The sequence below is a fragment of the Garra rufa genome, chromosome 13, assembly GCF_049309525.1.
Source record: "Garra rufa chromosome 13, GarRuf1.0, whole genome shotgun sequence".
Classification (NCBI taxonomy): domain Eukaryota; kingdom Metazoa; phylum Chordata; class Actinopteri; order Cypriniformes; family Cyprinidae; genus Garra; species Garra rufa.
The window spans coordinates 22,964,627-22,975,868 of NC_133373.1; the positions used below are offsets into that span (position 1 = coordinate 22,964,627).

Consider the following 11,242-nt stretch of genomic DNA (forward strand, 5'->3'; position numbering starts at 1 on the left):
TAAATTCCAAAAGTTTTCACCCCTGGCTGTTAATGCATTGTGTTTCCTTCTGGTGGATCAGTGACCATTTGATAATTGTCTGTAATAGTTGCATATGAGTCCTTCAGTTGTTCTCAGCATGAAAAGATGGATCTCAAAATCATACAGTCATTGTTAGAAAGGGTTCAAATACACAAAAAGGCTGAAAAAAACAAAGAATTTGTGGGACCTGAAGGACTTTTCTAAAGAACAGCAGGCAGTTTAACTGTTCAGGACAAACAAGGGACTCATGAACATCTATCACTAAACAAAAAACACAGCTGTGGATCATTCAGGTAACAACGCAGTATTAAGAGTCAAGTGTATGTAAACTTTTGAACAGGGTCATTTTTTATAAATTTAACTATTATTTTCTCATGTGGACTATATGTAAATGTCTTTTATGTGAAATATCTTATTCAGGTCAGTACTAAATAAAATAACATGCATTTTGCATGATCTCCTTTTATTTTGATAAAATAATTAACATTTTGCAGATTCTGCAAGGTGTATGTAAATTTTTGACCTCAGCAATAGATCGATAGATAGATTTGACATTTATTTGGTCAAAAACATAGTAAACGTAACATTAAACATAATACAATAATATTAAGACAGCACACACACTAAGCGATTACAAACAAGGGGGAAAACCACCTAATCACCATCAAAGGTATGGCATCCTACTGGAGTAATAAAAAGGCTGGCAAGCACATATTCATAAAGTTATGCCTAATCAATACATCCTGTAGAAGGGAAAGTAATAATGCATAAAGAGCTAAACAGAGGTTCTAAAAAGGTTCCCACATTGAACAAATTCTTTCCATGTGTAGACTGGAGGCAATTGTTTAAGGCCAGAGCACATTTCCTGTTTTTATACTACTGATTATAATCTATGTAATGGTGAGACATTAGAGCCGAATAGTAAAAAAGGGCATAGTGTACACTTTGAATGACTTTACATATGTGACCCTGGACCACAAAACCAGCCATAAGTAGCACGGGTATATTCGTAGCAATAGCCAACAATACATTGTATTGTAAACTTAATTTGAACAACTATAAAGGTCGATTTTCTCAATATTTAGATTTTTTGCGCCCTTGGATTACAGATTTTCAAATAGTTTCTCAGCCCACTATTGTCATACATCATGGAAAAGCTTATCTATTCAGCTTTCAGATGGTGCCAAAAACTTAATAAAAAAATTACCCTTATGACTGTTTTTGTGCTCCAGGGTCACATATGTATTAGTTTGCATATAAAAAAGTCCCAAAGCGTAACGTGAACAAAATGAAGCTGTGATATTTCTTGCATATAAGCTGCTACACTGCATACACTTCAACCTGCAGGATTTGGCACCATTTATCTCGGGTGAGCGCAGAGCTTGTATGGCAGAGGGGCTTGTGTGAAGCCCACATGGCTCTCCAGACTGGGCTCCTCACCAGGAAGAGGGCTAAAACTGAAGGTTTGCAGGAGGATGGTGAGGAAGATGAACAGCTCCATATGAGCCAGGTGCTCTCCTGGACACTGCCTTTTACCTGTCAATAGATCACAGTTGTATTACTAGGCTGAATTACATATTTAGCAGTCATATGTTTCATGTGCAGGAGAAATAATGGATGAACTGTACCTGCTGAGAAGGCAAAGAAGGCATTTCTCCTGCAGAACTTGCCCTCAGAGTCTAGAAAGTGTCCGGGGTTAAAGGTGTCTGGTGTTTCCCATTCATGTTTGTCATACAGCACTGATGTCAGATTAGTGATCATCACAGTCCCCTTAATTCAGCACAAAAATAATTGATTATTTAAAACGCATAATAAATGTTAAAACATTAAAAAATAACACAATGTTCTTATTTCACCTTCGGTATAAAATAGCCTCCCAGAGTGGTGTCCTTTCTCGCAGTTCTAGCCATATTCAGAGGCACAAGGTTTGCTTTTCGGAGAACCTCATGGAAGAAAGCGTTGGTGTAATGCATGTTTGCCCTATCGGACATAGTAGGCGGACGGGAGCCAATCACCTGGTCAATCTCTGCTCGGACCTTCTCTAGATAAGGAAACATTTTGAGAACATTGTTGAGATGCAACAACACAATACAGCTGTTTTGTCCGTATAAAGGTAGTTCACCCAAAAATTCTGTCAATAATTCTGTCATTAAAGTTGTTCGAAACCCATAAGACATTAGTTTATCTTTGGAACACAAATTAAGATATTTTTGATGAAATCCGAGAGCTTTCTGACCCTGCATAGACAGCAACGCAACTGACATGTTCAAGGCCAAAAAAGATAGTAAGGACATTGTTACTACCATCGTGTCACAGCGGAGACTGACACTGAAGAAAAGACATTGTTAAATAAAGTTGTTGTTTTTGTTTTCTTTCTGCACAAAAAGGATTCTCGTAGCTTCATAACATTACGGTTTAACACTGATGTCACATGAACTATTTTAACAATGTCCTTTCTACCTTTCAGGGCCTTGATCGTGTCAGTTGCGTTGCTGTCTATGCAGGGTCAGAAAGCTCTCGGATTTCATCAAAAATATCTTCATTTGTGTTTTGAAGATGAACGAAGGTCTTACAGGTTTGGAACAACTTGAGTGTGAGTAATTAATGATAGAATTTAAATACATAATATTTTTGTACCTTGAATATCAGGGTACTTAATCATGTAAAGCAGAGCCCATCGGAGTGTGTTGGTCGTTGTTTCAGTTCCGCCCTCGAACAAGTCTACCGTGCACCACACCAGACTGTCAATTGTAAACCCTGCCTCGGTGTCATTCTTCCTCTAAGGCCCAAAATGAAACACAAGGACGTAATAAGTAGCAGTATATTAAATCACCTGTTATTGATCCAGAACTTAAAATGATGACCATGTTTTACCTTCTCTGTTTCTGCCAGGTAGGCATCAATATAATCTCTAGGGTTGTTGCTGTCCCAGTCTTGTCTGTGTTGCTCAACCTTTTCTTCTAGGAAGTTTGCTAACTTTTGGTAGTTTGAGATTATTGTCTGATGAGGTCCTGGCAACCATTTCATTATACCTGGGTAGGCATCATACAGCTAAAAAAAAAGATAATGTTTTGATCATTTGTACACCTATATTTTTACACAGTCTTTCCCTAAACACAAGTGTTTTAATATGTGAAAGATTTAAGTGCTCTTTTAAATGCATACCGTATCAAAACGTTTTATTTTCAATGGACGCTACCTGGTTCCACACAGATCCGGTAAGAAACACTGACTCTGCGCTCATTTGTAGACGCTTCTGGAAATCAACATTATCATACTTATATCGATGGCCGAACACCAGGCTACCAATTACATTAGCCACTGCGTTGTTGATTTTCACCAGAGGGTTGAATGGGCCGCCTGTGTGACAAGATGGAGGCAATGACAGAATGAATGTATGTTTACTGAATATTTTGATGTTAGACACTTAAAGAGCAGGTCATATGGGTTTTTGAAAAATCTCTTTTTTGCAGTTTGTAACGTAGCTATCCTTCAATGTAAACAGTCTGCAAAGTTCATCATTTTAAGAAGATGCTGTGTTCTGCAATGTAAAAGCAAGTTTGTTTTGTTTTTATTGCTGAACAACTCAACTGCAGCTATACAACTCAAAACTGTCATTTTACCAAGGACTGCTTCTCTAATCTTTACTTTCATCTTCTTTGGCCTTTAACAAGCATCTTCGAACCACAACCTGTAAGTACGATTGATATGTTTATGTGTACAATTTCAAGTGAGTGCTCAAAATATCTATTTTTTGTGCTAATATGTGATGAATACCTAGTGCAGCTTTAGGTTTCCAGGTAAACCCCAACATTACTGTCTTACTGAAATAGTTCTGATAATTCGTTGTGAACCCACTACTAGAATGTGTCGATTAATGTAGACTGTCGTTGTTCTAATTATTTCGTTTAATAATAAAGAATGTAACTTAGACTTGTTTTGGTTCACACATAGCGTTGTTTCGTCAGTTAGTCATGTTAGAATTTGGCTAACGTATCCACCATTATTGTTCTGTTATACGTTCACAGTTTAGCAGCTAAACATTTAGCTGTGGGCGTGATTCCCTTGCGTAAGTGTTAAACAATTTTTTTAAAGTCATTATTTTAAGAACGGATTGGAGCACTATATTATTGTTTTCTGTAAAGGTGCATCAGGGTTGCCAGATTTCACAACAAAAACCCACCCAATTGCTACTCAATATAATTTTTAATGTCCCCTGTTAAAAATCACATTCCAGGGTGTAAAAAACATGCTTTTTGTATGGGTTTCCCCGGTAAATTCACATTCCAGGGGCTAAATGTTACATTATTGGTATCGCTTCAAAAACAACCATGGACGTGGCAACACAGATGGTAGCGCTCGCTAACTTGCTCAAGTACCTCTCTCTGTGCCAATCACAAGATGCTGACCAATCAGAAAAGAGTAGGCTTATGGAAGAGAGGGGTTTACAGACATTATGCTCAAAGTTGCTTCAAATTAATCGTTTTGAAATCATTGACAAATGACTCTACGCATCAGTGTTTATTCTGAGAAAGTTTTCTGACCTTAGATATGTTTATACCTGTTGTAGGGAACTCCAACACATTAGAACACATTAAAAATTCATATGACCTGCTCTTTAAAAATAAAGGTTTCAAATGGGTGTTTCATGGGTGCCTTAGAAGAATCATTTTGGGTTCCACAAAGAACCTTGGAGTAAACAGTTTTAAAAAAACAAATATGTTTTTATTAGTTTGAAGTCCATGTAAAGGGAAATCAGTCTCTAAACACATTATAAATGTTATAAATGTATTGCTGAAAACATGTTACATAAAGTGTGAACTATCTATGTAGTACTGAATTTTGGAGTTACAACATTAAACAGCTTTTCAACATTTTCGCATTCAGTACAATCTGTATTTTTTAGGCATTTTCTATGATGTGACAAACCCACACATATTTAATATTGCTTTACACAGACTTTAAAGTACATTTCAATAATCTAAAGAACCGTTTTCCAATATAAAAAAAAAACTTTTGTGCATTGGAAGGGATGTTAAAGGTTCCTCATGGAAAATTGTAGATGGGTTCTTACCCTGCTCTTCTTTAAAGGCTCCACAGAGGAAGTAGCACTCTTGTTGTATATGTTCTTCTAGAGTCTTCCGCCCTTCTCCAAAGTTCTTCAGGTGACTCATGGAAAACTGCTGTTGTTTCCTCCATGAATAGCCGTTGTTAAATGACAACCCTTTCTCAGTTAGGGGTCGGCATTAAAGACAATGGAAGAAAATTGTGTTTAGACCTGCTGTACAGTCAAGGATGTCTTTCTATACTCCAGATTATTAGCATCAATAATTTAAGCAAGAAGAACACTTTGCTTATATGCAATAAAACTGTACACGTTTATAGCAGTAATCACCAATTATCCTGCTATTGTCACTCCATATATTACTTACCTCTGCCTTTATAAAGTGTGTCAAATAAAGGTGAAACAGGGCGGTCAGTGAAAGTTTCCCCTTGAGTGATCAAAACATCTTTCACCATTTTAAACCCAGACACATGCACTATTTTATCACTTCCATTTCTGACACTGAAGATGTTACCATACTTCTCAATCAGCTGAAAAATAAAATTAAATAAAAAAACTAAATTACTAATCAAGTAGTACATGTGAAGAAAAAATTCTGCATTAGGGTTAGGGTTAGGGTTACTTTTTTTCAGGTGTTCTCAGTAAATAAAGTGTTTAGAAACAAGTTATTTGCATTTATTTGGAGTTTTTGTAAATAATTATCTTATTTTTGTTCTAATATTTCAGTTACCTTTTTAAATATACACTGTAAAAAAAACTATTTGTTGAGTCAACTTAAAATAATGTGTTACCCTGCTGCCTTAGATATTTAAGTTGATTCAACTTAAAATTTAAGTTGTCACAACTTAGCATTTCAAGTTGACAAAACTTATTTTAAGTTGACTAAACTTAAAAAAAATTAAACAGCCAGGTAACAAATTATTTTAAGTTGACTCAACAAAATGTTTTTTTACAGTTTAGTTAGCAGACTTATTTTTCCTGTAAATTGCATAAAACTGATAAAAAATATTGTAAAAATATAATTTGCTTAATCATACTCTAGCGGTAATTCATGTTTCAACCACAGAAAATAGATATATTATTTTTAATTTAATACAGTTATTGTTATTATTGGTCGCACCGCATGATGAATGGTCGCTCTAAATGACACATAGACCTTATATCATTAAAAATCTATTTAAAGAGATGTGTGACCCCTTAACCGAGAGTTTGATTAACAGGCGATCTGAGCAATCATAACACCAAATAAGCCATTTTGTCTGACAAAGATTAACATTGGTGAAACATTTTGTGTATTCTCTTCACTGTTGAAACAAGATACCTTCTGATGTTCAGTCATGTTTATTTCATGCTATAACTAGTAAAGATGAAGAAATGATCAGGTCATGTGATGCTTGAACTATAGCGCTACAGCAATCTGTCAGGACACATTAAAAGAACCACAAAACAGTATTTGTTTGAATTTCTTAAAAAAAAAAAAGACAAAATTTGAGACTTTGTTTCATACCATACCATATTGTAACCTACTCTGTCTTGTATGTCGGGTTGTTGTCAGTGTCCTATTTGCTCTGTGATGTATTTTTCACTGAAAGAAAACATGATGTGTGGCATAAAACTGCCATGGTTTATTGGACGTAGCAACTGTAACTAAGGGGGTGGGTCTTTCCGAAGGGTCAATTTAGAGGTTGCTGGCTAAAGTTCTGAGATGACAGCATGAACATCTTTCTTACAGTAGAAAATGACATCTTGAGTTAATGCTTGAATGCAGGGTCAGAATTAACTTGTTGTCAAGGGCGAGCATTTATTTTACTTTGCTTTGCAGTGGAATCTGGTAAAATAGATAGCGTTTTTCAATAAATAATAGTTATTAATAAATAATAAATTACTAATGAATGCATATGAACCAAACTAAAATTACATGCTATTTAAAAAAAAAAATTCTGATATTGTACATAGATTAAACATAAACTGTCTGAATTGCATAAAAATCTATTCCAAATTATACTAATACAAAGTATTTTATATATATAAACCATTAATTGAATATAAAACCACAAAAACTGCCAATCTGGGACATATATCTAAGTATCTTAACAAGCTCAGAATGGGCCACCTAAACAAAACAAGCTAGCTTCCCACAAAAGCTCACTATGAAATTTGGAATAAAAATAAATACTTGTAGAAACGTAATATTCATTGTTTGTTTGAGGTCATACCGCAAGATATACAAATGTGGTAACTATATACAAGCTGTTAAAAAGGCTATTTTTTTCTGGACTTGAAAGAGAGTTACAAACCTGCTTGATGCCTCAATGGGTCCTTGGCAAATTGGTATATAATGCAAAGTCCTATTTTTGAATGGATTTCAACATAAAAGTCTCAAAATGGTAGTTTCTTAATGGTCGCACCACATGATATTTCATAAAATGGAAATATAAATACAATTGCCTTGCAATTTTACACAGGATTACAAAACACTTTGGAAATCATGCCAAATAGTGCAGAAAATTAATATGAATAAATTTAGGGTAATTTCAAAGATTTTCAAAACAACAGCTATGGCTGGACGGTCGCACCACGTAATATTTTGACACTTTTGAAAAAAAGAAAAATTACAAATTACTACTCTTTTTTGAAAAGTTAAAGTGGGTCCGTACATGGAAGAAGTATCTTTTTATGTGTTTAAATCAATTTTTAACTGAAAAAATGCAGTCGGACTGAAAATGTAGGCGTCACGTCATTGACAAATATTTTACATTAGCTCTTTATGTTATTTTATTATTTGTGTTGTAATAAATTCATGAGTGCCTCACCTGGTCCACAGTTTTAAAGTTAACATCAGTGAAGACATTTCCTAGGATGGGTAGCGGCCAGGGTCCTGGTGGAAAATTTGCTGGATTTTTATGTCTGATCAAATCAATAAGCAGCAGCAGTAAACAAATCAAAAACAAGCAGCTTTTAAAATCCAGCCACTCATACAAGGAATATAAAATCATGGCTGAGTCTATGGGCAACCGGCTCTTCTGAAGTAAACCAGGCTGTTGTGAACAGGGGCTGTGTGTGTTAGAGAGTTCATGTGCATTGTTTATCTGAAAAGAGAGAGCTGCTGTGAATCTAAGGAGCAAGGGGCCCAAAGAGCAGTGTGGAAGCCATTATGTAACCCTGTTACGTAATCAGTGTTTATAGTTCATGCTACAGTTTCCAACAAAAACAGAGCCCCAATTCAACCTCTTTGTGAACCCTCTACATTCCAAAAGAGCCTCTTCCAGGAACAAGTCTTAAGTAATGACTCAATTACACAGTTGAACGGCATGAGAGAGAAAGAGTGATAAGCCATATGCACGCATGCAGACTGTAGAAAAGAACATCTGTGCAGTCGTGACAATGCTAATTTGTTTGTTTGACAACATCTTTCTTAATGCAAAACAGCCCTTAACACAGCAGCTAAAACATACTATTAATGTGTGTAATGGGTAACACTTTAGAATAATGGGCCGTTGTTAACAAGTGACTATGCAGGAAGTAATAGGTAGTTCTACATTAACACTTAACTTAATACTATTAATTAATATAGAAGCAAGATTAACTAAGCAGTAGGTAATTGCTAATTTTGGACAAAGGTAGTCCCTTATTAGGTATTTGATAATTACTAAAGAAAAAAATGTCATTGAGAACTACTTGTGAACTGTGACCAATTCATAAAGAATAACTAATTAATTATCACAACAGTAACATTTATAAAATCAACAATTAGGTTCTTTGTGCAAACTAATTTATGAAAACCACCACCATCACCGGTTGAAGTACTGGTTGAAATTGTGACTCTGACCAAAATATGAATGGATGTGTTCTCTGTTCATTTCAAACAAACATATAATTTATTTAATTAGGATGTAATGCCATCAATGATTGGATTCTCATGATTGGATTATTTCACTATTGTGAGCTGCATTTAGTTCAATGTTGTAGTTTTTTTTTTTTTTTGCCCCAGTATTCTGGGGCAGTCTTCTCTTTAGTGTGATAGTAAATATGTTATTTTGCTTCCGTAATGAAGACATTAACTGCATTTATTTTGTTAAGCACAAACACAACATTTTCCACATTACAATGTCTGTTAGAATATCAGTATAGTGCTTCAAAGAAATGCATGGCTGTACAGTATGTCATATAAAATATGATAAAAACTGTTTATTGTAAATTACTTGCAAAATCCATCTTAACCCCTCAATAATAACTCAAGTGTTACCTTGTCAGTCCACATGAACTACTATTGTGATCTGGCCCATTATTTTAAAGTGAAAAACATGTTAACCCCTCAATAATAACTCAAGTGTTACCTTATCAGTCCGCATGAACTACCAGTGTGATCTGGCCCATTATTTTAAAGTGAAAAACATCTTAACCCCTCACCAACATGTCTATATGCAACGTGATCTCATGATAATTCGTATGTATTTACATAAAATGTGGTTCTCCAAAACGTACATTTACTTACGTTTTTCCAGACACTAAAACATACAATACTGACGTATTTACAGCATCTAAACGTAAAAAACTTAGTATTTTTAGCATTTTAAGGTCTACAAAATGTTAAACAAGACTACACTTTAAATCATTAAAATAAATAACATTTCTGCAATCGTTTAACCATTCATGTAATATTAGCTTCGTTTGCCGTGGTGGGACACAAAAGGCGTTCTCTTACGAGAGGTCTCTCGTACTGCGTAAGTATCTTACGCTAGGGGAAAATCCTTTTCCGCGAGATATTGAAGCCAAAAATTATCCTTAATTTTGAAATAATGTAAAGCGCGTTGCAGCAGCATACAGACATAGGAGAAACAGCTTGCGCGCCTATTGGCTGCTCTGCGGCAACTGCAGCAGCCTATTAGAGCGAGGCCTGACGCGACGCCAGATCCAATGGGGGCATTTCGCGCCCTTTGCGTCGCTTCGCGCCCTTTTCGTAGCTTCCCGCCTAAAAGGGCGTGGTCTAGACCTATAAAGACCGCTCGTAGGCAGCTATTATCTGATTTTTCATCCTTCAAGCGAAGCACACGCATTGCTGGAGCCGGATAAGAAGCCGCCGTTTGACTGCAAGCATCTCAGCGGGACGAGCCACTGAAGCTGCTGGCCACGCCGCCTTCCGTGCCTTCCTGCTGCGCATTCCGGCGCTAATATCCTTTCACTAAATAAGTGTGTGTTGCCGCTGCAATACACACTTATCATAAAAGAGCAAAAGCGTCTTTATAAAGATGCCTTCTTGCGGCTCATGTCGAGCCACACTCAGCGACGGGGACCGCCACGATATCTGCGTTTCCTGCCTGGGTGAGGAGCACGCGGTGATCGCGCTCGCTGAGGGCGGCTGCCCTCATTGCGAAATATTGCCATTAGCGACTCTGAGGACTCGCGTGGCATTCTTCACTGAACCTGCTCCCCCGCCCACCGCGGTGTCGCGCCGTAAGAAGCGCCATGCCCAGCGGGCTCCGGAACTCCCCCTCAGCCGACAAAGCTCGCCGGTTCGCCCGCCAGCTTCACCGATCTCGTCAGCCCCCGTCTCGGACGTTAAATGGCCGCTGCCTGCCGCCGTTTGCGTCGACGCTGCTGACAAAGGGACTGTCATGGAGGAGGAGGAGGATTCCTGCTCTATCCTGGCGTCGTGCAGTGAGGATTGGGAGAGCTCTGCGGACCTCGCTCCCCCCGCACACGCCCCGTCAGGTACGAGAGCGTCAATTGAGGCAGAATTGATGAGGATCCTCACACAGGCCACGGCGAGCCTTGGCCTCGAGTGGTCCTCACCAGAGCAGCCCGCTCGCAACCGGTTGGACGGCTGTTTTCTGCCAAAAGGGGAGCGCGCTTCAAGCGCATCGAAACCGGCGCCTTTTCTTCCTGAGCTACATGAAGAACTGGCTAAGTCCTGGAGCGCCCCCCACTCGACGAGAGTGCGCCCTTCTTCTTCTCTTGCGTTCTCTGCTGTAGACGGCGCCGAGAAGAGAGGATACCTCTCGATGCCGCCGGTCGAAGAGGCGATTGCAGCCCACTTGTGCCCGCCCTCCGCTGGACGGCGTGCTAAGTCGGCGCTGCCCTCAAAAGCCTGTCGCCAAATGTCTAGCCTGCTCCGCCGCGCGTACACCGCCGCTGGGCAGGCCGCGTCAGCGTTGC

General features: G+C 38.0%; 1 protein-coding gene across 2 annotated transcripts; it reads right to left on the reverse strand.

The window, feature by feature from the left end:
* Positions 1–555: 555 nt before the first annotated feature.
* cyp2ad6 (cytochrome P450, family 2, subfamily AD, polypeptide 6) lies at positions 556–8,157 on the reverse strand. Of its 2 annotated transcripts, XM_073853029.1 has the most exons (9): positions 7,900–8,157; positions 5,454–5,616; positions 5,096–5,245; positions 3,221–3,381; positions 2,896–3,072; positions 2,659–2,800; positions 1,878–2,062; positions 1,650–1,791; positions 556–1,557 (listed from the first exon to the last, which is right to left on the reverse strand). In XM_073853029.1, the coding sequence occupies exons 1-9, from the start codon at positions 8,080–8,082 to the stop codon at positions 1,382–1,384; spliced, it is 1,479 nt and encodes a 492-aa protein (XP_073709130.1). In that variant the 5' UTR covers positions 8,083–8,157; the 3' UTR covers positions 556–1,381. The 2 variants fall into 2 exon arrangements, with proteins under 2 accessions (XP_073709130.1, XP_073709131.1); XM_073853030.1 differs by lacking the exon at positions 5,454–5,616 and having other exon boundaries at positions 7,900–8,012.
* Positions 8,158–11,242: the final 3,085 nt, after the last annotated feature.

What these genes read in the sequence shown, in the direction of transcription:
- cyp2ad6 (XM_073853029.1), bottom strand. Translation starts at nt 8,082, where the DNA reads ATGATTTTATATTCCTTGTATGAGTGGCTGGATTTTAAAAGCTGCTTG. An exon ending in ACTTTAAAACTGTGGACCAG is followed by an intron (nt 5,617 to 7,899) that starts GTGAGGCACTCA and finishes TTTATTTTTCAG; the next exon opens with CTGATTGAGAAGTATGGTAA. An exon ending in TAAGTACCCTGATATTCAAG is followed by an intron (nt 2,063 to 2,658) that starts GTACAAAAATAT and finishes TTCCTTATCTAG; the next exon opens with AGAAGGTCCGAGCAGAGATT.